The 27,501-nt window shown below is 37.9% G+C and overlaps 1 protein-coding gene and 1 pseudogene across 1 annotated transcript in view; one reads left to right on the forward strand and one right to left on the reverse strand.

The window, feature by feature from the left end:
- The window catches only part of LOC144302296 (uncharacterized), a 241,374-nt gene that overhangs the window by 57,308 nt on the left and 156,565 nt on the right, over window positions 1-27,501 (forward strand). The window contains exons 3-4 of the mRNA XM_077879562.1: window positions 5,635-5,744; window positions 7,139-7,235. Of these exons, the coding sequence (XP_077735688.1) occupies window positions 5,635-5,744; window positions 7,139-7,235 (207 nt within the window). The remainder of the gene's footprint in view (window positions 1-5,634; window positions 5,745-7,138; window positions 7,236-27,501) is intronic.
- On the reverse strand, window positions 18,675-19,486 carry LOC144302156 (small ribosomal subunit protein eS6 pseudogene; annotated as a pseudogene).

Below are 27,501 nucleotides of genomic sequence, written 5' to 3' on the forward strand. Positions count from 1 at the left end.
GCCTCTGCTCATTCCGTTTCTTCTGCCTGAATGGCACCTGGGGGCTCTTCTATGACTGGCTTCTCTTCACCTTTTCAGATCACAATGTCACCTCCTCATGACGTTTTTCCTATTTAACAGATGTGAGTAAGCTTACCCCTCTGTGTTTCAGGTCTCTGCTTCCGTCTTAGCAGTTCATATTTTGTATTTATTTAGGTGCTTTTACTTTCTCTTCTCTACTTGGATCGTCAATGCAAAGTGAATATATGGACTTTCCTTTTGTACCTGCAGCTGGAACCGTCAGTGCAGCACCCATGTCCCCTCTCCTTTATGATTACACACTTGGCAGGTTTTCAACTGCCAACATTTGCATTTCTTTGCCTGGAGACCTACTTTGACTTCTAGAAGCCAATTTTGCTACCTGTGCTTCCTCCTAAAATGTGAGAGAGGAAGTAGCCTTCAACAATCACTGATAGGAATTAGTATATAAATGCCCAAGCTCCCTCACTCATTTGGGGCACTGGTTATCTGAAGTAGTGGCTGGCTTCATAATACATTTTTTAATTGGCTAACTCTTTTCCCCTGTCTGACTTCACTATTCCCTTACCAGTGTTTTCTGCATCTCCCCCAAAAAGCTGCTGATACTCAAATCCTCATGTGGAGAAATGCTTCTGGTACATGTAGATGACAGTCTTTGTTGGATGGATGGATGGATGGATGGATGGGTGGATGAGTGGGTGGCTGGATGGATAATAGATGAAGGGTAGGTTACAAAATGAAGTTCAAGGCTGCATAAGGTATAAAGTTTCAAACTATGAAAAAACGAAGGCATGGTGAGCTCATTCTAACTGGAGCTGGTTGGGAACTATGGAAAGCCCACATAAAGATGTAGGTATAGGCAAAGAATCTGATACGGAATTTTTGAAAGGTAAGGTTTTCTTTTCTTTAGGCCCACTACCCAATTCTTTTTTTTTTGTAAATTTATTTTTTATTGGTGTTCAATTTGCCAATATATAGAATAACACCCAGTGCTCATCCCATCAAGTGCCCCCCCCCAGTCACCCCCACCCCCCGCCCACCTCCTCTTCCACCCCCCTAGTTCGTTTTCCAGAGTTAGGAGTCTCTCATGTTCTGTCTCCCTTTCTGATATTCCCCCTCATTTTTTCTCCTTTCCCCTTTATTCCCATTCACTATTTTTTATATTCCCCAAATGAATGAGACCATATAATGTTTGTCCTTCTCCAATTGACTTATTTCACTCAGCATCATACCCTCCAGTTCCATCCACGTTGAAGCAAATGGTGGGTATTTATCATTTCTAACGGCTGAGTAATATTCCACTGTATACATAGACCACAGCTTCTTTATCCATTCATCTTTCGATGGACACCGAGGCTCCTTCCACAGTTTGGCTATTGTGAACATTGCTGCTAGAAACATCGGGGTGCAGGTGTCCCGGCGTTTCACTGCATCTGTATCTTTCCACTACCCAATTCTTGATGACATTATGGATGCCCAACTTATGTGCAGTTTTTATATTTATTGCTTTATTTCAGTATCTACTTAAAGCATTAAAATGAGCTATGCAAGCTCATAAATAAAGATCAACGGGAATTTTGTTCAATTTAGGTGAAGTTAATCATCCAAACAGTCCTCTTTCAGAAATATCTCTGGAAGTAAGAATTGCTATAAGTGAAGTCAGATGGTGAGATTTGGTCAGAGCCATGGAAGGAAGTGACCCTCAGAAAGAGACCACAGCTGTACAGGGTGGGTAGCTGGTTCCAGTGTGGGCAGTACTGTCGATGCTCTTATCAGTATCATTATTGTGCTGCTGGAAAGGTTTCGAGCATTAGCTAGGGGCTGACTAGAACTCCTGAATCAGAAATCATTTTGATTTTCAGCAGATTATGAGTATGCATATTTAGCTAGGTGGTGAGTTTTCTGAAGATAAGAACATCAAAGTCTGACCCCAGTGAGGTCTGTGCATGGAATTCAGGTGACTTTGTATGAGAAGTAAGAGTGTAGTTGGGCCAGCTGGCTTTTATAGTTGGTATTGTTTTCATATGTAAAACAGTCGATATGGACTAGTAAATCATTCATTACTAAGTAAAGTATTCCTCAAATTAAAAAAAGATTTTAGGGGTGTCCGGATGGCTTAATCAGTTAAGTGACCAGCCCTGGGTTTTGGCTCAGGTCATAATCTCAGGATTGTGAGATTGAGCCCTGAGTTGGGCTCTGTGCTGTAGGAAGTCTGTTAAAGATTCTCTCCCACTCCCTCCTGCCTCCCTCCGTGCACTCCCACATGTGTGTGCTCTCTCTCCTGTCTCTCAAATAAATAAATAAATAAATAAATAAATAAATAAATAAATAAAAACATCTTTAAAAAAGAAGAAAGATTTTAACTCTGATATTCCAGGCTGTCAATGTTATCTAGCTCCACACATTTAAAAATTAATGTTTTAAAGCCTGTAAATTTCTATAAGCTTTCTGAGGGAATATTAATATGATGCTGCCAGTTGAAAAACATTTGTGCTTAAACAAGCATTATGAATGAGATTGCACTACACATGCCAATGGAAAATATCGTTCAGAAATAATTTCCAGGAAACATTTAACTTCTTTTGATAAATCGGACGGCTTTTTTTTTTCATGGATGTTAAGAATCGTGCAGTTACTTCTTTTTTTAATTTTAGCTACCCAAGAGCTCAGAACTTAATTCACAGCTCAGTTTTTCTAAGCACGAGGTAGCTTATGACATTTATATTTATCTTCAAAATGTCTCCTTGTTTTTTTTTTCGTCTCCTTGTTTTTAAAGTTTATTCTGATTATTTTTTTTTCCCGAGCCTGAATTTTTTTTTATATTGACTATTTTTTTTCTCTTTTTAAAATATATTTATGTAAGTCAGCACCAGCTTTTGTGGAAAATGGGGGAATAAATGATTCATGTATAAAACACGAAGAGACAATCTACTTTTATTACATCATTACTCCTCCCCCCTGCCCCCCCCCCCCCGCCCCCGCCCAAGGCCAAATGTTTGTGAAGAACAGCAACTGAATGCTGTGGAACTCCCACACCTGTGTGTGCAGGTGTCCATGCAGACTGTCAGATCTGGAGGCAGGGCTGTGCTGGCCTCAGGTGATAGGTGGGTCATGAAAGAAGGCAAGTATGCTTCCACTTATTGCCTTTTGATTACTAAAATTCAAAACCAAAGGGTCCACTGCATCTAAAGTTTTCATCTAGTAAGTTTTAGAAGATAGTTATATAATTAAGTAAATGAGCCTAAGATAGACCCTCCAGGAACGTCCAGAGTTATTATATACTTTCCTTTAGAGATGAGATATATTATTACTTTAGTTGGGGCCTCATTTATGTGTGGGTTATTTTGGGTTAGATGCCACTAATTTTACCTCATAGCATGATGGACTGTTGAAAGCTGAAGATCAGAAGACTGAGAAACAAGGAATATTGTGTTGGTTTGCTAAATTTAGCCCGAGTTGGATCCAGGGCATCTCGGGTTGTGAACCACTCTCTGACCTGCCCTTGGTTCTCTTGTAACACTTTGAAACCTAGAGCTTCTTTAACTTTATTATGGCCTTTGAATTAGGATTAACTCGGCAGGCTGGAAGAAGAGAGAAAAAAAGCCAGTACAGTGCTTTCTGAGTGAAGCCTTCATATGGACTTTTTTATTCAAAACGTTATAATAGTTTTACCAAACATCTGAGTACCTCTTAATCCAAATAGTTGCTCATGGATTAAGTTTTATGTAAATGAGTCAACTGGGTCTGAGTTCAGGATATTTAAAATTAAAAAAATATGGTTTTATGAAATTATCGTTATTATTATTACTATGGTCAGGAAAAGTTGGGGACATTTATAAATAACTGGATTTGTCATTGGATAGAAATAGCAGAACACTGGTAATATAGGACTAAATAAAATATTATAAGACTAAATCATTTATAATTGTGAATATGTACGCATACATTTTATGTGTGTGTGTGTGTGTTTAACCTTCAGATAGATAGATAGATAGTCTTTTTTTTTTTTTTTTTTTTTTAGTCTGCACTCAAGAACTTTTAAGTTTAAATCAGAAAACTTTCCCTGGTTCTTACGAGCAGTTTGGCCCTAAGCAAAGTTCTTATATTTCTTTGTGCCTTAGTCTGTAAAATTAGAAAAGTAATACCATGCATGGAATTATGAAGATTAACTGCAAACATATTTAGTATATATGGCACCACACTTGGTACACAGTAGGTGCTCAATATGTTTGTTCTTTAGAGTGCTTGCTTTTGAAAATGGCTTTTCATTTAGATTTTCTGTTCTTCCCCCATGGGTTTAAATCATTGTTGATATTAGATTGAACCAAGGAAAATTTGCTACTACATAGACATTCACACTTGGGAAAACGAACACAAATAAGTAAAACATGTTTCGTATTTTTATTCTCAAAAGCTTGGTAGTTTTATATGTTTTTTTTTTTTTTTTCAGCAAATACTATGACACTGGGTTTGGAGGTAGGCGGTGTTCAGAGAGGTTTGGCATCTTTGCCAAACTAATATCCCTTTTGTTGTATATATGTATGCAAACCTGTACTTCTATCCCTATTGTAGACATACATATACAAGAATATGAGGTTACACTTCAACATGGTGAATCGTTGTGTCATGAAAAATGGCATGTCCAATAAATTCCATTTTTGAGTGAGGAGAAAGATACTGGCATGGTGGGGAAAGGAAGATTGAAGGGAGTAGGGCTTGGCCTTGGCCTTGAATAATGATCACTTGGGCTGGGATATGAGGAGAGGTATGTGAAGGGAAGAAAATATGTTAATACTTTGGGGATAAAGAATATATATGACATAGGTTTGATGGGAAGAAAATTAGTTTAGAGATATTTGGTATTTTGGACTATTAAGTACTGAAGAGTGTTATGTTTTTAACTCTGTGCTCATTATTGATGCCTTAAGGGGCTTTTGTAAACCCTCTTATATATATTATATATTATATGTATATATAATATATGTTATTTTTAACGATTATTCCCTTCCCCTGTGAAGTTTTTTAACCACAGGTATACTTTTATCTGTTTGTGTATTGTGTATTGTATATAGGGCCCAAACCAATTGCATTAGCTATGATTTTTTTTCACCCCTCCCACCCCCAATTATCACCAATTGGTGAACCAATTATCACCCCCTTATGAGTGATACCAGCACTGCTAATAAAGCATGCTATAGTGGGGCCAACATATGAGGGGCCTTCCCTGTTCAATGGAAAACCTGTACCTTATTTTCCTTCAGGATTTCATTATTCTCTTCATAATTTTGGATTTCATTCTTGATAGCTTGAGTGACACTTTGGATAGCTTATACCATAGGACATGGTGATCCTTCTTAATTTTCATTAACCTATACCTGTTTTGAATCTTAGTTGTATAATCTCGGTTGTATATGTAGTGAGTGATGTGTGTGGGGGGGCATGTGTGTCTGTGCACGCGCACACACACACATGTATAATATAAGCGATGTATTTGTGTATAATATAAACAAATAAATGGCAGGATTTGGATTGGAGGGAAAAATGGTTCAGTGGTCTTAAGATAACAGCTTTGCCTTCAGAGGAAGCATTACTCATCTAGATTCTTGTATTTTGTAGGATCCAGTACTACACCACCTACAGACAAGCGTACCACATGGAGCAACAGCCCGTCTACAAGTGCTGCCCTGGTTGGAGCCAGTGGGACAATGAACCTGGCTGCCTATGCTGTAAGTTATCATCCTTCCTGTCTAAGTCTGTCACTAGAAGTAATGGTTCCCCTGTTTTAGGCTTCAGTCATATCATGCCTGTCAAGTTTTAGGCAATCTTTAGAATCACCACAGATTCAGAGCAACTCTTTGGACTGAAAATTCATACTTGACATATGCAAAAAATGCACAAAAAGCTTTCCTGTTAAGCATTCCTAATGATAGGTCAGAACTCAAAGCCCATAAAACTGTTGCTTTATATTCTGTCTCTTTATTTAAAAGACAGTTTATTTAAAGCCAGACAGGTTACACCTTGACTTTTATCTCCCTTTTCTGTTTGCCCCTTTCCATATCATCAAATTTGTAATCCACAGTTGATTCAAAAGTCTAGAGGGAAATCACTGTACTAAATCTAAATGGGATTTCTCAACTTGTGCTTGTCATGATTAATTGCAGAACTCTGGAGGCAGTTTACTTTTTAAGATGAGGTATGCAGTCCTTTTACAAACCTCGAGTGAGGATATTCCAGAACCTTTGGAGTATGTTTGACAGCACTCAAGCAGCCACCCCAGTGACATTATATAGTTCATTCATGCCAGGAGAAATGGCTCTGTTTAGCTACTCCTTACTCCTTTCCCTATGTGTTTATGGTTATTGCAAAGTCACTTAAAATGCTTCAGTGTGTTGCAATCAATGCAGCACCACAGCACAACCATTCATCTCTCCTGCTATCCTATACCCTGGGGAGTTTGCAGGCATCCGGCTTCCTTCCCCACTGTGCTCTCTGCTCTTGAAATATCTTAGTGAAGTTGCCGTGTTAAGCAGGCTTAGTGTTGAGTGGTGCACCAAGGGTCAGGTGTATTTGCATGCTCTGTGAGGCCACTGCAGCTGGCTGGTTTAAGCTCAGTGAAAACATCTGCCCACAATGTCATCTCAACTATGCTATAAACTCCTGGAAATTAATGACTATGAGATGAATGCTTTATATTGTTGATGACACCTGTCACAGTCCTTTGCCTCTGGTAAGTATGAGTATTTCTCACTTGACTTTTAGATTGTTTTGGCCACATGATCATCTTCTCTATGGCATTTTTTAGACTAGCGCTATTCAGACTTGAAAGTGAATACGAATTGTATCCAGTTAAAATGTGGACTCTGATTCAGTAGGTCTGGGGTAGAGTCCGAGATCCTGCATTTGTGCAAACTTCTAGGTGATGTGGATGCTACTACATACAGAGTTCTACAGGGCTTTAAACAGCAAGGCCTTAACGATGAAAACATGGTGTCGTCTTGTCTTGGAGGGGCTGGTGGGAATTTCTAGATTGCATTTACATTAGCAATGTGCTAATGAGTATTTTCGTTTTCTCCTTCAACTGCAGTTTGTTCTCTTACCCTCCTTGTCTACCCTCATATAGGCGGTGGGAACATGTTTCAAAGGAAGGAGGTGCTCAGACGGCGAGGCCCAGCAGAGCCAGTATTCAGAGGGTTTTCAAGGCCCCCACTGTCAATATGGTGAGTAGCCAACAAGACTATTTTGTTATGATTTGGAGCTGTCTGCTTTGCTTTTAGGGCCAGCCAATTTTGTCGATTCAGACTAATGGCAGGGTTATCCCTCCAGGGACTGGTGAGCATTTAAAATGAGCCACTAAGCAAAAACCTACAACCTACAGTGTGCTCAGCATCACAAAATATGCTTTGCAGTTTAGTTTTAATTATTCACTGTAAGAGTTCAAAGGGTAGCAGTAAGTACAAAATAGTCTGTTTTGTAAAGGAAATGGCAGCTTAATAAGAAAACCTCATTCTGACCTCAGATGCTAAATCTTTAACAGAGCAATGGTTTGAAAGTGCTGGCATAGTATTTTTCTGTGAGGTATCTGTGGTTTGTGGATGAATAAAGTGGGGATTAACACACTTCCATGTGATGTGATATTTACTACTTTTGTGCCCTTTATTGGGAACAAACAAAATGAAAAACCCAACACTTGCTTAATTCTCAAGTATCAAAACTTAGTAACCTAATTTTCAAGGTTGGAGCTCTATCAGCTGTCAGTTTTGGACATGTGCGTTTGAAATATTTCTTGTACAGCACATTTTCCAAATGGCCAATGATTTATCTTTTACTGCATCTGCCATGAGATCAGGTGCTTTCCAAAGGATTAGTTTTGACTTGATCATCTGATTCTAGTCTCCAGAGAATGTGAATGCATCTGCATTTATCTTTCCAGGGAAGAAAAAAAAAAAAACAAAATAAAATCTATCTTACAGAAGTGAAAGAAATAGGTGTAAAAAGCTAACAAAAATATTGTAGTCATTATCTTTTGTTGATGCCTTTGCCTTCTCTTATCTGTACTTGAATCTTTGTAAATGAAATTGGAAGTTGCTGAGAGCTCATCACTGGTGCCCATTTATCTCCTCTGCTCTTGGCATAAGGTTAAGGCTCACGTTTTTCATGGGTCACCTCGAAGCTATTCTTGCAAATTAGTCCTGAGACTCTTTTCTGGGTTGTTTGGTTTTCTTTTCCTTTTCTTTTTCTTTTTTTTTTAAACAAATCTGTGAATTAACAAAAGCTGATTTTCAACCACAACTTATTCTTTTACTGTGGAACATTGATTCTGAAACAAGGGTTGGTGTACTCTTAGAGCTCCAGTGTATATCTTTAACTGTTCTCATTGTTTTTCAGAAGCTAATAGAAATTATACATTGGTCCATGATAACAAGTTATTTTCCTTTAAATAAATTGTTTCAACAACATCTGTAACACTGGTTTCCTCATCTTGATCAATAGCTGTGATGGGCTAATTGCACATGTCATTGTTTCATTAAGAATTTAAAAAATAATTCATTATTACTTTATTAATTCATTTGTTTCGGCAGAACAAATCTTATAAAACACCATGTCCCTGAGGAGAAAGGTAATTAAAGAGACATATGGTAATGATAATGACCTAGAAATTACACCTGGGTTAATTTATTCCTTGTTTTCTACATCAGTACTTGGATATTTTGATTATTTTAATCTCTTAACTTTTATATACTAAAGTAATTAAAATGCTTTCTGAAATTCAAGTTAGATTTTTTTATTTTTCAATTTTGAGTTGATGAGAATACTGGATTATCTTTTTTTTTTATATATATATTTTTTATTTATTTATGATAGTTACAGAGAGAGAGAGAGAGGCAGAGACACAGGCAGAGGGAGAAGCAGGCTCCATGCACCGGGAGCCTGATGTGGGATTCGATCCCGGGTCTCCGGGATCACGCCCTGGGCCAAAGGCAGGCGCCAAACCGCTGCGCCACCCAGGGATCCCGAATACTGGATTATCTTAAATGTAGGCAGAGTCAGTGGATTTTTTTCCCCACAGGTTTGTTGGAATGCTAAAAAAGTTCCGGAAGTCATGAGAGACCAACCATAAAAAATACCTTTGCAAAGCCTGCATTTCAATTTTTTGGCATTATTGTCCATATGTGTTTATCTTTAGATTTTGACACATTTCTTCTCTCACTGTAGATCCGCTGTGTTGAATTTAAAAAGAAAAATAATGAACTCTGAGGGATATACAACCTAAAGTAGGAGTTCTGACATCTCCTACGTGGTATCACATGTATCCAGCAACATGAGATATCATAAAGCATGTAGATTTAAAAGGATTTCATGGATGGATTTTGAAAACTTCCTAGGAAATCAAACATTTGGGTAAACAAGTGGAGACTACAATTAAGAAGGAATGACATTAACTAGGTCTTTAGTGGATTAAACATGAAAATCAGCAAAGAATGCTTTTTAAAAGGAATGTAATTGTGAGGACATATACCCTATCAAATGGGTTGAATATAGTGTGGTGGTACTGCCTATAACCTATCTCTTACTCAGCTGGACTTGTGTTCTGATGGTTGAGTACATGATCTTTGATGTGATTGACACTAGTTTTTCTATATCACAATGAAAATAACTTTAATGTTGTTTTCAAATTATACAAACAATAATTCAAATGATAAAATTAATTCAAATTTTGAAAAACATTAAATTATAAAACATTATCATATATACAATAAAGTAAAAATGCAGTCCTATTGCCCTCAGGTCATTCTTTTATGTTTATTTATTAATAGTAATACACATATATGCAATTTTACATAAATGAGATTATATCCTATATATGGTTTGCTATGAATGCCCCCCCCTTTTTTTTAAAACTTTCTCCTTTCTTCTCCCTCTTCTCTTCCACCTTCTTTTCTCCTCCCCAGTAACAACCTGCTGAATCCTCTTTTCTATCTTTCTCTGTGCTCACGTATTCATATACAAACAGCTGTATAAATAGTATAGAGGTACCGTACATTTTCAACCAACCATTTTTTAATGACCATTCTTATTGTTTCCAAGTTTTTGACACAATAATATGGTACTTTATTTCTGTGATACAGATTTTCAGAAGTAGAATTGTTAGAGTCAACAAATATGTGTATTTTTTATTTTAATGTACTTAAGTATCAAAATTTCATTTAAATTATTTGTAAAATTTTTGCGGGCCATGGTAATGACTTTACCAACTTATTTGGTTAGGATGGATTAAAATCTAGATAAATGCTAATTATTTACTTATTTTTTTGACATGTTAACAAAATAGGGAATCACTTGCATCTTCATTCAAAACCAGAGATATGAAAAATCAAAGTTTCTGGGATCGGGGTTATTGTAAACATGGATTGGGCTTAGGATAGAGTAATGTTAACTTAATTAGAGATGTTTGAGGGAAAAAGTCTAGAAAATGAACCAGATGGCCTATTAAAAATGGAGAAAATAATCTAGTCCTGGAGAGAGAAGGGACATGCTAATAACTGAGAGAAATGCTTGAAGTTAATAATGATTCTAAAATTGCTGATCTACTTAACTCATTTGAAAAATCTGCCTCTAATAAGGAAAAATGAAGAAAATGAATTTGGACAATTAGGAAGTAATGAAGAGCTTTCTAAAATAGTTATTGATTAAAGGAATCAAAGGGAATACTTTGAAGATTTGAACACATGCAAATCAGGCTGGATAGATGGTGGAGTTTTCTCTCTTTTTTAATTCTATGAATCCAGACGGAACAACTTGGAGCTTTATTAACTGATTAATATCACACACAAAGTCACACCTTTTCTCCTCATTTATTCTATCTTCCTTGTCTCTGGTCAGAAGTCAAGTTGAATCATAATGTGCCTAATGGTTGGATGCTAAGACTCTGAGGTCTTCTTGTCTCTTTTATTCATATATTAATTAATGAATTAATTAATTCTTCTAGTCAATCTTCTAGTTAGTAAATATATACCATGCTCTGTGCAAGATACCGCAGCTACCAAAACAAATATGGTGTCCTTAGTGTGGTGGGGAATAGAGACCAGGAAATCAGGGATTATAATGTAGCTCACAAGGGCTATGATGCAGTATGATTCTATCCTAGAACAAAACAGGGGCAGGTCCATCTGTATCATGCCAGGCAATCAGAGAAGTTATTTCAGAAGAGTTAAAAATACAAAATACAACTCATTCTTAAAGATAAACAGAACATGAATATGAAATTGGGACATAGGATATAGAATATTTCCTGGACATATGAAAAGCACAGCAAATTCAAGAAATAATAATAATAATAATAATAATAATAATAATAATAATTATAATGGTAGTTTTCTTGGCTGCAATAAGAGATGTGTGCAGGATATGGCAAAAAGAAAAAAAAAATGGGCCTTGTTTAGAGCCAGGGCAGCAATTCCTTAGCCTTTCTTGGTGCAGCCAAACCAGCTGTTTTGGAACTGGCTGCACAAGTTGCTAATTGATGGGGCTCTGCAGGGACTTTGCCTTCCCTAAATTTAGCATCTGAGCAGGCAGTTGGTATTTATTTTATTTTTTTTTTAAGATTTACTTATTTTTGCTCGAAAGAGAGAGGGAGAGAGAGAGACAGAGAGAGACAGTGCTTGGGGGAGGGGCTGAGGGAGAGGAAGAGAGAGAATCTCAAACAGACCCCCTGCTGAGCACCCAGCCCAATGTGGAGCTGGATTCCCATGACCCAGAGATCATGACCTGAGCCAAAATCAAGTCAGATGCTTACCTGACTGAGGCACCCAGGTGCCCTGAGCATTTGGGATTTCTTGAGCTTACAACAGTATTCAGTGTTTCTCTACTCCTATGTCAGAGTCCCCAATGTCTCCATTACTTCCAAGTGTGATGTTTTTGCACTTTATTTTTTTTATTTTTTATTTATTTATTTATTTTTTTTTTTTGTTTTTGCACTTTAAAGATGGTGGAATCCTATTTGGTGACATGGAGAGCCTGCAGAAGTTCTGGAGTTGAGGTTGGTTTTCATTACTGACTTCTTATCTTGAGGAAGTCATTTTATGTCCCTGAGCTTTAATATTATCATTTGTAAAATGACGTCTCACATTTTTAACCCCTTTCATGTACCAGACACCATTCTGAACAAATTATGTGGATTAAATTATTAATCCTTACAAGTCTATGAAGTGAGTACTCTTATTTGCCCCATTTTTGTACCTGACAAAGAGATACAGACTTGTCCAAGGTCAAACAACCAGGAAGCAGGAGATATGGGATCCATATCCATGTGTTCTATCTTCAGAGCCTGGAAGCTTAACCTTCAACTCATGGTCCCCTTATAAAAGTACTTGACATAATTGCCTGTCTGCTAGGTTGTTACTTGTGAGAGTCATATGTGATAATGCATGTGATCTGTAATTTGGAAAACGTTATCCAAGCATTACTACCTTTGGACTGCAAATTCTCTGAGGTTTTTTTTTTTTTTTTTTTTTTTTTTTTTAGAAGGAAGGAGAAGGGGCAGAGGGAGAGGGAGAGAAACATTCTTAAGCAGGCTCCATGCCCAGTGCAGAGCATGACTAGGGGCTTGATCTCACAACCCTGAGATCATGACCTGAGCTGATATCAAGAGTCAGATGTTTAACCAACTGAGCCACCCAAATTCTCTGAGAATCTTTAGAGAAAGTGCATGAAGTAAAGCAGAAAAGGCTCCTGTTGTTACTTTGCTTCCTATCCTGTGGGAAATCTGAGCAAACCCTAAGTATTGGATCACAGGTATGATTTAGAGTCAATCAGTAGGTTTCTCAAGGAGTCCAGTGAGCTCTCTGCATGATATATCTGTTCTATGTGAATAGGTGGTTGGACCAAAGGATTTTCAAAGTGATTTGTCTATAAAAGCATTTTGAATCTGGGAAGTAGCATAGGTTGGCATAGGTCCCCCTGCCAATTCATATGTTGCATTCCTAATCCCTGGTAGTTCAGAATGTGACTTTATGTGGAAATATGGATTTTGCAGATGTAATTAGTTAAGATACTGGGGTAGGGCAGTCCCCTAATCCAATATGACTGATGTCTTTATAAAAAGGGGAAACTCGAGGGCACCTGGGTGGCTCAGTCAGTTAAGCATCTGCCTTTGACTCACGTCAGGATCCTGGAGTCCTGGGATGGAGCCAGTCCTGCATTAGGCTCGCTGCTTGGCCGGGAGTCTGCTTCTCTTTCTCTCTTTGCTTGTGCCAGCTGCTCCCCCTGCTTGTGCTCTCTCTCTCTGTCAAATAAGCAAATAAAATATTTTTATTTTTTTTTTTTAAGATTTTATTTATTTATTTATGAGAGACACAGAGAGAGAGAGACACACACACACACACACAGACATAAGCAGAGAGAGAAGCAGGCTCCATGCAGGGAGTCCGACGTGGGCCTCGATCCCGGGTCTCCAGGATCACACCCTGGACCGAAGGTGGACCTGAACCGCTGAGCCACCCAGGCTGCCCCAAATAAAATATTTTTATTTTTATTTTTTTATTCTTTTTTTTTATACTTTTTTCTTTATTTATTTATGATAGTCACACAGAGAGAGAGAGAGAGAGAGGCAGAGACACAGGCAGAGGGAGAAGCAGGCTCCATGCACTGGGAGCCCGATGTGGGATTCGATCCCGGGTCTCCAGGATCGCCCCTGGGCCAAAGGCAGACGCCAAACCACTGCGCCACCCAGGGATCCCAAATAAAATATTTTTAAAAAGAGAGGGTGAAATTTGGGCACAGAGGCATGCACTTAGGGAGAACATCACGGGAAGATGTTCAGGCCGATGCATCCACAAGCAAAGGAAAGCCGAGGACTGATAGCAAACTACTAGAAGTTTTCCTTACAGCCCTCCAAAGGAAGCAGCTCTGCTGACAACTTCATCTCAGACTTCTAGCTTCCAGAACTGTGAGACAATAAAATTCCGAGCCTTAAGCCTCAAAGTCTGTGGTACTTTGTTACAGCAGCTCTGGCAAAGTAATATAGGAAGTTTAGAAAACATTTCCTTTTTAACCACAGCTACATTTCAGCAGTAGGCCTAGTAAAACAATGACAATGGAGAGAAAAATGGCAGGGGGTTTATAAAAAGCAAATCATGCTAAGAAAACTTGATGGCTTATTTTAATTGAATTATAAAATTAGTGTGGGAAGGAGATTTAATTTGGAAAAAATGCAAGTCATTAATTGAACACACTTATTAATCTGCAGTCATAAATGAGCATTGTTAGGCAATCCTATGAAATGGAACAGGTTATATTATGGAGATAAATTGATATGTGTTCTTGACATGAGCTGACCGTGTAAAATCCAGTGTCCTTTTGTTTGCCACATAAAGATGCATTGAATTAGAGCCTTAAGCCCTCCAAAAGGTTCTAGCAGGTTTGTGTTAAGGTTAAGCAGAGTTTCTTCTGCTTTACATAATTTGGCAGAAAGATAGGGCCATATTGACAGGGATTGGGACAAGTGCAGTGAGGGGATGGGTAGACCATTTATGAGGAAAGTAAAGCATTAACTGTCTGACATCTTCTTGTGAGCTGACTAAAAGGGTTTTCTACTCTTTAGAATCCATGCAGAAAATTTACTGCCCTGGCACTGATTTGAAAACAGCAGCTTTAAAAGTGCTTTTATGAGTACACTCTTGCTGGTATGCCTTGCATGGCCAATGTTAGTAAACATAAGATGCAATTTAAAAAAGGCTGCATGAGAATTGCCTGATATTGTGAATATGACAACCTTAGAGCAGAATGACCTAACACTCTTGAGGCTTATATGATTCATGCTAAGAGTTTTATGCATGTGGGCTCATTTAATACAACAATCCTATAAGGTAAGTGCCATGAATAGTCCCCTTTTAGAGATGACACCTCTGTAGGTAAAGGAAGGTTAAGTAACTTAGCTGAGATGCATGTAGTAAATGATGGGGCCAGGGTGTGGACTCAGGCATTCCAGTTCTCCAGTTTGTCCTTTCGACAACTGTGCGTGCTGTTTCTTTAAAGTGTATGTACTTTTTTATTTATGAAAAAAGTAGTTGATGTCCTATTTCTAAAAGGGACTTAATCTTTTTAGCGTTTAAGCCTGGTCAGGATACTGAGAAAACAATCTTCCTACAGAAAGTATGAGCTTAATGAGTCTCTTCAATTAAGACTTTGCTCATTAAATGTGCGTATGTATTGAGTGTTTCTAAGCTGTGTAAGAAATATGTATCTCTATTATCAAAAAGCTTATATTCCAGTTATGGAGACAAGAAAACAAATCATTATAATATGATGAACAGTATTCTCAAAAACACACTAAAAGGGATGCAGAAATGAGGTCATGATGGGGGGAGTTGGACTTAGTAATTGTGGCAAATACAATTGTAGATTAATGCCATGCCACCCATTATTGCCAAGCTAAGTAATTTGGATTGCAAATCCTCAGATATGTAATGCCACTGAAGATTTTAAGAGGGGCATTTCATAGGCAAAGTGTGTCTTAAAGGTAAAGCTACGTGTAGGTATCTCAATTCCAGATTTCAAGATATACTATGGAGTTATAGGAATAAAAATAGTCTGATATTGGCACAACAATAGACGCACATCAATGGATCAGGGTAGAGAGCTCAGAGATATACCCATACTCATATATGGTCACTTAATCTATGACAAAGGAGACAAGAGTACAATGGGGGAAAAGACAGTCTCTTCAACATACAGTAGGAAAACTGGACAGCTAGACACAGAAGAATGAAACTAGACCACTTTCTTATGCCATACACAAAAATAAACTTAAGATGATTTAAAGATCTAAATATGAGCCCTGAAACCTTAAAACCCCTAAAAGAAGACATAGGCAGTAATCTCTTGGACATTGCCATTAGCAGCATATTTTTGGATATGTCTCCTGAGGCAAGGGAAACAAAAGCAAAAATAAACTATTGGGACTACTTCAAAATAAAAGGCTTCTGCACAATAACAAGGAGGGAAATAACAAGACTAAAAGGCAACCTGATGAATGGGAGAAGATATTAGCAAATCATATGTCCAGTAAATGGAAAATACAAAAAATATATGAAGAACTTCTACAACTCAATGTCAAAAGCCAAACAATCTGATTAAAAATGGGGCAGAGGATCTGAATAGGCACTTTTCCAAAGAAGATATACAGATGGCCAATAGAAGAGGTGCTCAACATCACCCATCAGGGAAATGCAAATCAAAACCACAATGAAATATGACCTTGTACAAGTCAGAATGGCTACTATAAAAATACAAGAAATAGTAGTGTTGGCAAAGATGTGGGGAAAATGGAACTTTTGTGCATTGTTGGTGGGACTGTAATTTTGTGCAGCCACTGTGGAAAACAGTGTGAAGCTTTCTTAAAAAATGAAAAATAGAAATACCTCAGGATCCGGTAATTCCACTACTCGATATTTAGCTAAAGAAAACAAAAAACACTAAGTCAAAAGATGTGTGCACCTGAATGTATATTGCAGCATTATTTCCAACAGTCAAGATATGGAAGCAGCCCAAATGTCCATTGATAGATGAATGAATAAAGAAGAGTGGTATATGTATACAATGGAATATTATTCAACCATAAAAATAATGAGATCTTGCCATTTTCAACAGCATGGATAGACCTAGAGGGCTAAGTGAAATAAATCAGACAGAGACAGACAAATACCATGAAATTTAACTTAGTTGTAGAATATAAAGAACAAAACAAAAAAGAGACACTTAAATACAGAGACAAACTGATGGTTGCCAAAAGGAAGGCGGGTATGGGAATGGGTGAACTAAATGAAGGGGATTAAGAGGTACTGACTTCTAGTTATAAAATAAATCATGGGGATGAAAAGTACAATATAGGGAATATAATCAATAATACTGTAATAACGTTTTATGGTGACAGATGGTGACTATACTTATCATGGTGAGCATTGAGTAATAGAATTCTTTTTTTTTAAGGTTTTATTTATTCATGAAAGACACACAGAGAGAGAGGAACAGACACAGGCAGAGGGAGAAGCAGGCTCCATGCAGGGAGCCTGACATGGGACCCGATCCCTGGACTCCAGGATCACACCCTGGGCTGAAGGCGGTGCTAAACCGCTGAGCCACCAGGGATGCCCATACATAGAATTCTTGAATCAATGTTGTACACCTTAAACTAGTATAATTTTGTATGTTTTAATTTTTTTTTCTTTTTTTTAAAATTTTTATTTATTTATGATAGAGAGAGAGAGAGAGAGGGGCGGAGACACAAGCAGAGGGAGAAACAGGCTCCATGCATTGGGAGCCCGACGTGGGATTTGATCCAGGGTCTCCCGGATCGCGCCCTGGGCCAAAGGCAGGCGCCAAACCACTGCGCCACTCAGGGATCCCAATTTTGTATGTTAATTATACTTAAAAGACAAAAAAGTAAAGATACAGCTACAAGATAATGGAAAGAGGCTGAAAACTCAAAGGAAAAGGAAATGTTATATCATTGAAATGGCCAAATCTTGTATGCACTCATTTCTTCTTTTTCATTTCTTGCTGCCATAAGTGGTTTGTTTCTTTAATTAATTTTTTAAAAATATGAGACTAATTTATTCTAGTAGGTACAAGGTAAGATGTAAAACTTCTTTTTTTTTTTTTTTTTTAATTACAAGTTCAAGTCCTATTTTCTCTTATGGAACCTGATGAACATAGTTTGAAAAAAGAAATCCTGGATAAAAATGTTAACATGCTCTACTGCAGAATATGGTTCACTGTTTTTGAAGAATAGTATAGATGAGTTTTTGCTTGCCATTTGAAGTGTATGATGCATGTGTGTGTGTGTGTGTGTGTGTGTGTGTGTGTGTCTTGTGAGATTTTACTCAGGCTTATTTATATTTAGGTATAGTGAACTAGAAATGCCCTATCAACATCACTGTCAACAGAGACCATGGGTATGTATCACTTGGATTGGGTAGTGCAACTTTATTTCTTAGTTATTTTTGAAAACATAAATTCCTCAGTTGATAATAAAAGTCTGTTAGTAATGGCTATAGATGGAATGGAGCATCCCACTCTGCTCTGCTTGAGTTTAGGCTGGTCAGTGTTAGAAACTACTGGTATGATAGTCAATTATTAAAATTCCCTTAAGTGATTAGGATGTTTTATGTTTTCCAAAGAAAAATGAAACTTCTCTCCGGGATTCTTGATCTCAGGGCAGTCTGGTGAGTATGTATGTGGAAGGTAGGGATAGGAGACAGGAGGAAGCCCCTGGAGGGCCTACTCCCTCAGGGGTTTTCTCCAGACAAGACAGTACTGGTAGCTGGTGAAATGATCACAGGCTTTTTTGATGGCGATTTAAGGGTGCATTTCCTGAAGGAGACAAAATAGGAGACCCGAGAAGACAGCACCAAACAGAAAATCAAATTCTAGATAAAACAAAGGGAGGAGAGTAGCGATCATCAAGAGAATTGAGAGACTGAGTGTTATCAAAGGTGCAGATTAAACTGCACAGATTCAGACCTTGTTCTCAACAGAAGCATCTGCGTGGAGCATCTTCTTCCTTACTGGTCAAGCATAGTAAAAAGCTGGATGTGCAGAACATGATGCTTTAATATTATATTTTTTTAAACATTAAGAATCAGCTTTTACTGTATTACTCAAAAAATGTGTTTTTTGAGATTTGGTGTCTGATTGTATTTATTTGTTACTCTTAGACAATCTAATTTTTGACTGGATTCAGACTTGGAGGTAGAGGCTGTCAGAGAGGACAACCTCTGACTCTTGGCAATCTGTTGCTGGTGTGTTTCTTCGGCCTCCTTCATTCTCTTGGCCAAAAGTTTAGCATATTCTACAGCCTCTTCCATATTTTTCATAGTACATTGTTTCTTCAGAGCAGTATGCCAACATTTATGTTGGAGGTCATGCTGAGTAACAGGATGCTGAATCTTGGGTGCTATGGTTCTGGGTTTCTTACCTTCTTTGTTTAAGGCCTTTCTCATAACATACTGGCAGATCACATCTTCTTTAGAGAGATTAAAAAGTTTGCAGATTCTGCTATTTTCTTTTGGCCCCGGGACACAAGGCACAGTCGTATCAGGGAGTCTAGAACATTCTTCTGCCCTCGCCCCCCCCCCTTTTTTTGTTTTACAATGACCAAGTTGGGAATACTGAGGTTGGTATTCACCCTACAACCCTGAACAGATTTGCACCTTCTTTGTTCAGTCCTCCTTGGTCTGTAACTGGAATGCCCCTTACTCAGCAGCAGGTGGACACCCTGCTTCATGGGGAAGCCTTGTTTGTCATCACCATCACTGATTTGAACCCCATAAACCTTCCATTCTTCACCCAGAGCATTAGCTGCAACTTCTATGGCCATATACTTCTCATAAAAGGTATGAAGTCTGTGTTCACCATCCACTTCAGTGAGTTTCTGGCAGCTAGTAGCTGGTAAAGAGATGTTCAGCTTCATTTTAAAGCAGGCTACCACCCCTGAGATGCTATGAAAAACAGCTGGTTTTCTCAAAATTTATTTTTTGAATCACTGTTTCCATTGGATTTGAAGAAGTGTTAGAGGAAAGGAAGTTTCTGTGTTTCAAACAGTTTGGAAAATTCCATATCAAATAGCCTTATATTGGGTTCATTCTTGTAGGACTCTCCAGAGCCTTCAATGTGCTAAGGTATATTGTGATTCTCCCAGAAGAGAATCTAGATTCCTCTGTATTCCCGACCCACGACTATATAACCCTTTTCCCTGCTTTTCCTGGGGCTATCTTGAAGTATTTTTTAAAATAATATTTTAAGTAGTATTATTTTGTAGAATGCAGTTATACACACACACACACACACACACACACATATATATAATCTCAAAATTGGAAATCAAAAAGCTAAAGCTATTTTTCCAATCTGCTCAACTAATAATAACTTATTTATATAGCAGTTAAAAAAACACATTTAACAAGGTGCTTTCCCATATGTTATCTCATTTAAGCCTCACACCCACTCTGTGAGGGGGTTCACATTAATCCCAAATTAGAATTGAGGTGACGGAGACTTAGAAAGTTTGATGTGCCCAAGTCACAGCTTGTTAGTAGCTGAGCCAGGATTTCAACCCAGGTCTTTGCTCTAGTGTTCTATGGTGTTGTTGCCCAGCTACCTGGGGGGTAAGCAGGGCTTGCCATGGGCCCCTGGAAGCCCCTCTTTTGAGGAGCTGAGAAGGGGAGGAGGCAGAGTGGGTTTGGGGAATTCCTTCTCATCTCTCTCCATTCAGGGGCATCTCTCAACTGCCCAATGCAATTTTCATAATTCATATTTTTTTCCTTTCCTCCTTTTCATCCATCAGAATTTAGTTCCATTACTTTTCCCAGCGAACAACATCAAACTATTCATGGATACTACTAGTTTAACATATTTGTTTTTTAGCAGTGACAACACAATGCTTAACCTAAATGATGACACAGTCCTGGCAGTCAGCAGATGGGAAAGTCTTGTAGCGGGAGCTTTGAGGAACCCCTCCAAATGTGTTCATGCTCTTTGCACCCAGAGGTGCAGAACTAGTTGTGTCTGTTGCCTTCCAGGCAGGTAGTAGTAGTTTTTGGCAGTTCACTCCTTCATTATTGCCAGTGAGGGAAAGAACTCTTGTTATGTTTGTTCAAACTCATAATGCCAAGGTCTGCTTCTAACCTGGCTTCATTTTATACCCACTACCCTCCCTTCTCTCACCTGCAGGCATTTCCACTATAAATTAGCTTTCTTAATCTCTAGTTTATTAAATAAATATCCCTTGACCTTCAGAATGCCTAAGGGCATAGTTACAACCATAATGAATATGCTTACCATTGAGATAAATGCTCCAAATCAAAAGCTAATGAGAAAGATGCACAAAGAATTTGACCTTATGTAAAAAGAGTTCTGCCCTTTGACCTCAGCTTCTAGAAGGTAATCTCTCAGCCCTCGTAACAATCATATCTGTTAGGGGCTTTGCGTCCAACTGTATGACTTAAGGTGAGGGCGGGACACACTTGGATAGTCTTTGGTTGGAGTTCTCGCCACACCAGAAAGACTAACAACATTGGTAGGGGCTTTGGGTCATTACTAAAGGGGCTGGAAACTGGGGATTGAAATCAACTAAATGGGCAGTCAATCAATCAATCACGTCTATGTAATGGAATCTCAATAAAAACTCTACACATGGGACTCAGCTGAGCTTCTCTGATTGGCAGCAGTCTATGCACATGGTGATGCCAGGGGAGTAACATGCTCTGATTTCACAGAGGACAATGGAGGCTGTACTGGTGGTACTTTCCAACTCTGCCCTATGCACTTCTTTCCTTGGATGATTTTAATGCAATAGCTTTTAGTGATGATTGTGAGTCCTTCTAACAAATCGTTGCACATGAGGGTGGTTTTGGGAACCCCCTGAACTTGCAGTTGGTGTCAAGTGAGGGTAACCTTTTGTGGGGGTTGTTCCCTATAACTTCTTAGCTGGCTAAACTCTGTTAGAGGAAAAGTCTCTTGCTTTTTTTCTCCTTCAGAAATAAAGTACTTTGAATCTTTGTTCTGCTTCCTAGGGAGTGTGGGGCACAAGGAGAATTAAGTAGCATTCTAGGGCTGCCCAGTTGTGCAGGATGGTACTGGATGAGGGCTTTCCTCACTGTTGCTGAAGAACAGTAGTGTCTGCATTGCCTAAGTGGGTTGAAAGTAATGGCTTAACTCACTCATTTATTGAATCAGATGGCAAGCCACAGAAGGCAAATGCAAAAATAACATTTTATTATCGGTTAGTTCTGAACAATGCTGGAGACTGGGGAATGTGGGGGAGTAGGAGGATAAAGTACAAGGGACCTCAAGTTTTACGAGACTTCCTGTATTTTGAATGACTATTTGTTGAAGATATTGTAATGATTTTAAAGACAAATGCTAAAGAATATTTAACAACTGGAGATTTAGTCAGGTAACTCAAATAAAGGCTATGTTTTCCATTTTGACAGAAGAGATGATGATATGTTTTGTTCTGTTGTGAGTTCTAGTGACCCCTGCGTAGCTTTCATTTATCACAAATAATCTTCTCTAGGATACTGCAATTGCTGCAATGTTGAGATGCTTATGTTACATCTGACCTTGGAGAAGGGTCAAAATAAATCTGTGAATTAAGCAAGAATATATTACAGCTGGTTGAAAGCATGTCAGGAATACCTAAAGAGAAAACTAAAACTATTTTTTTTCCCCTGGAGTCTACGTACAAGTTGTTGTGGCTACTTTTCCATTTACTTGGAGTTTAGTAGAGAAATACTGTTTTTTGTTTTAGTTCTAATGTGAGTAAATGTCCACTGTGGACAGAAGACCCCTCACAGAATGGAGAAAGCATGTGGTTGCTGGCCTTGAGTTACATATACAAGAAGGAAATATTCAGATAAGACATCAGTTGTGATAATTTCCACTTAACTAGAAACAAAAAAAGTACAATGAAAAGCTCAAATACCTGGACTATATAAATGTATAGTTAGCAGTGGGTTAGAGAAAGTCTTAATGTCAGACAATCTCAGTGGTAACTTCCTTACTAATTTAAAGAATTATGTATAAATGCTGATGGCACCTGAAAGCCACATTGCAAAAAGATAAAAAGTAAGGAGTGAGCAAGATGTATATTAAAATTGAAAGGAAACAAATCCTATTAATACTGGAGGAAATGGAAATTAAGACTAATGTGCTATTGCAGGAAATATAAAAGTTAATAGATTGAGTATATCTTGAAAAATGTGATTCAAAGTCTTTTTTCCTTCCTCAAGTTTTTTTTTTTTTTCTCATTTAGATAGTCCCACTTTATGACTCAGGCACAGTTAAAGAAGGAAACGTGTTTTGTACAAGTGTCACTTGAAAAAAATGTTCATTACAAGCAGAGATTAAAATTTTATAAATACATTAGGGCAAATATACTTTAGGGTGAAGAAGCCTCTTCCATAGCCAATTAACAAGTAAGAAAAGTTAGTTAGATAATAAAGGAATTAAAGCTGAACAAGACTCATAGTTTAATAAATATGAAATGATAGTTGGTATTTTTGAACTGAAAAAAATGAAGTTTAATGAAGTCACTGGCGTGATGGTACTTAAAGGCTAGTGCTGCAACTCTGTGGGAGGTGCTATATATATTTGTCACTCATCCTTGAGTACATATATCCATTCATTTATTCATTAATTCAACAAATCATTGTAGCAGACGTTTGTACAGGTCTTTTTTTTTTTTTTTTTTTTTTTGTACCAGATCTTTTGACCACAAAAGTGAAATGCTCCAAATGGCTAAGAAATTTTCTTGGTGGTTAAGAGAAATGGTTAAGTGCCCTTTGAAGCTTTAAACAGTATTTGTTTGGCATAAGCTGGTAAGAAATGTCTCATTGCCTTCTCAAATATTTTGAAATCCTTCTAAACTGTATGTGACCTTAAGGTAATCAAATTGTTAAGAGAATGAGAACTGTCTTCAACTATTCTGGATCATTTGTATTTTACTATAATGGGATAGTGAAGACTATGTTCAAGAAAAATAATGGCAACAACAGCAACCATACAACATTTCAAAAATCAAGAAAGGTGGTCCCCATCATATCCAAAGGTCTACTGTTATAAAAGTAAAAATATTCCCTATTTGTTTAAAAAGGTATTTTCTGACTTCCCTACCCTGTTGTGTAGAAATAAAGGATTTATTATCCTGGCCCTGTTGAGTCCTAGAAGTTGTTAAGGTCAGACAGAAAATAGACTTTCAGGAGATTTCTTTGTGGCTTTAAACTACATCATACTTCTTCTGGCTTTAGCTTATCTCGGTTATGAAATGTGACCTGTGGGAACCATCTGGGAATCTGTAGGTGAGACTCAATATTGTGATTCTAAACAGGCCTTCACATTAAAGACAATCTTTTGATATCTGATCATTAACAAAGAGAATGTATGTATGTCATTTTCCAAGTTCCAACTTGGAAAATGCAGGAGATCCAATTCTAGGGGCTTTATTAAAACGATTATTTCTTCCCTTGGTTTGTTTGTTGATTTATCTAGTGGCATGACTTTGAGCCCAGCTGTATGTTTTTTTTTTTTTTTTTTAACTTTTTTTTTTAACAAAAAAGGGAATAACTTTTAGCCAGGGAACTAGAAAGTTTCCTCTTGCTGAAGATACAGAACTAGATTATGAGTGACCACGTGGTATGGTTGGCGTAAAGGAGACTGCAAAGCTACACTGACTAGTGGAGGGAACACCATCCTCAAGATCACTTCAAAGTCTCAGGTTCTGTGATCTCTAGGTGGCAGTTTTGAAGCCAGGATGGAACCTTAGCATCTTTGTATCTGGCTCCCAGCCAGGAGCCCGAAACAAACTCAGCTTTAAAGGTATGTATTGGATGAGTAAATTAACGGAGTGATCAGAAACTTGCCGTGTGGCTGTGCGTTTGAGGCTGCAAAATTAGACTTAAAAGGCAGTTTCTTTTTCTCTGAGTCATTATGCCAGCAGTTTGGGTCCTTGTCTTGGGAGGAACGGCACAGCAAGGCTGTGACTGTCTGATCCGCCCCAGCTGAGCTTTCCCCAGGATGGGTAGCTGTGGCTCACTTTATACCACGTGACCCAATCAATAATGTTCTTTTGAGAAATAAATTTCTATTCAAATAAAACATTTACATCAACTAATCACCACCATTGGCATATATATTTTTAGAGATGTAAAAACTTGAGAGCCAAATCTAAAGAAATATAAACGCCTAATCCAAAGTAAATGGCATCACTCAATTTCAGAAGCAGCTAATCACTACCTAATCCCACTCCCGTATCCTCCCAGGGATTAAGGAACCAATTCATTCCACACTTTTTTTGGAGTTAACAATCTTCCTGGCTGCGCTCCTGGCTCCGCAGTGCTTTGGGGCTGCAGAGCAACTTGGGCATCAAAGCTTTTATTTTCATCTTTGATCCTTCTCTTCAGGTTAGACCTTTTTCTGCCTGCTTGCAATTTCTCAAAGAGAAGGTATTAATAATTTGCCATCGGAAGACTTCCAATTTCATTCTCTTGTGCCTTTGTCTACTCTGCAAGTTTTTTTTTTTTTCCCCCCTCACAGGGAGAGACAGCCTTTTTTGACACCATGTGCTTGGCTTCAGTAACTCGGAGGATTGCAGAAGCCTTCCTATGGCTGTCTCAAGTACGACTCCCCTGGGTTAGCAGTCTCACACCCTTGACCTGCTTCTCCTGCCTAATTCCTAACTCCTAGCGGTTATAAAGTTACTATGCATTGAACTGAGAATCCATTTTCACAACTCTTGCAGGTTGACAGCAGTTGTAATGGACAGTTTCAAGCCAGAATCTTTTTTTTTTTTTTTTAAAGTCTGATCTCCCTTTGACCTGTAAACATTTATGCAGAATATAACTAAATTTTAAAATGTAGATCTAGTGGATTATGAAATAATAATTTTGGATGATGCTTCTCCCACGGTGGGAACTTAATGTATATTTCTTTATTGAGTATATGAGAGTGAGAATCTCAGATGTCTGCCTTAGTTTTCTTTACTGATTTCAGAGTGAAACTGTTGGGTTAAAAGAGAAAAATATGCATTTGTGGCTTATGCTTCTTTTGTATTTCTCTAGAGGTGATCTTAGTACTTAAATGAAATTGTAATGGACATTTGAAAATGAAATCTTTTTCCACATTGGCTTATTTCAGACTGAAGCTAGTTGGATGCAAATCTGCCTATCTAATCTTCTTAGTATAAATTTGCCTTTGATGTTGTGGTTTCATAGTCTAGATCTGCCTTTCTCGTTATGTCTTCTGGCACACTGGTATTTGGGGAGACATTTTCATTTCCTGTGCTAGCCTGACTAGGGTTGGGGGGGATTGATCTACCAGATGCCCCTGCTTGATAGTTGCTCACAAATGCCTGCCTGTATTGAATGTGCATGTCCATATCTGTGGGCATAAATTTTTGGAAAGCATCTCTTCTTAGACTGTCCTAGTGGCACCTTTTATCTTTAGTTCTGCCCATCTAGGAGGCTTTTCCTCAAAGAAGTATAAGCATAAAACACTTGCTGCTCCTGCCAGCAGTTTAAATCTGTACCAAATTTCTGTAAAGCATTTTTATAAATTCCTATGACATAATGACATTATTGTTGTATTTTCTGACATTTTTCAGGTTAAGATGTGAATGTTGAAGACTGAGATTATAATTATTCAAATTTTCTAAAGTACTAAGATACCAGTTTAAACAGCAGACATCTAGCTCTTCATATGCTTTATCATAAAACATGACTTATCCAGTACTGCAAATACATTTTGTATTTGAGAACAAGAAGGAAACAGACATATTTTGAAGGTAAAACATTTGAAATGAAAAGGAAGCACCAAAAGAGATTTATTTGAAAAAGTCAAAGATAAGAGGGGGAAAAAGTCTGCCAATTTTTTTGTAGTTCTTCAAAGGTATTTCTCCAGGCTGGTCGCAGTTGCAAGAGGATTGATTAACCATGCTGAGTGGCTTTATATTTTCTGTATTGAAATGGACGGGTACTAGGCATAAGCACAAGATTGGATATAATAGAGCCAATCCACTGCTATAGTTCACTTTAATTTAAACCTCTGGGTGACCTCCAATTTCATATATAGGAATTAAAATATATTTGGCATTTACTATGTGCCATACAATAAGTATAAGTCTTTTAGAAAAGCCTATAGTAGTTTGCATTTTTCTCCTAATCAAAATGGGAGAGACATCATGAGATATTTTTTAGCACATGCACCCCTCAAGCAGTTCTATGAAAGAAGCATTTTACGATCATCCCTATTTTAGAGATGAGGAGATGGAGGCAAGGAGCAATTAAATAAATTGTTCAAAATCAGTGTGCACATGGGTGATGGTACTCAAAGAGTCCACGATCTCATCCTAGCATTATTCTTTTGCTTAGACGTGATGCTTCTGTGAATTCATGTTTGTTGTTTGTGGTTGACGTGGCTGTGTTTCTCATTCCACAGAGCTCTTGTCATTCATCTTGGTAGAGATCCCATAGTTAAACTGGGCAATGCAAATTCACCTTTTCTCTTGCCTCTGGCTTTTAAAATGATCCCTAGCCAACAGGAATGTCATCTATAGATTTGAAGAGCTGTTTCAGGTTTTTACCACATTATAAATCATAGTTAGTGCCATTCATCAGAAATAGTTTTGTGACTTGAAAGTGCACTTGCCACCCATTCAGATGCTTTGTGGAATCTGTTTAAAAATGAGGAACTTCGGGGATCCCTGGGTGGCTCAGTGGTTTAGCCCCTGCCTTCGGCCCAGGGCATGATCCTGGAGACCCGGGATCGAGTCCCACATTGGGCTCCCTGCATGGAGCCTGCTTCTCCCTCTGCCTGTGTCTCTGCCTATCTCTCTCTCTGTGTCTCTCATGAATAAATAAATAAAATCTTTAAAAAAAAAATGAGGAACTTCTGTCACTTTTACTCTTTTGAGAAAGGAAACAGCAAAATGGT

This window comes from Canis aureus, chromosome 31, assembly GCF_053574225.1.
Source record: "Canis aureus isolate CA01 chromosome 31, VMU_Caureus_v.1.0, whole genome shotgun sequence".
NCBI classification, from domain to species: domain Eukaryota; kingdom Metazoa; phylum Chordata; class Mammalia; order Carnivora; family Canidae; genus Canis; species Canis aureus.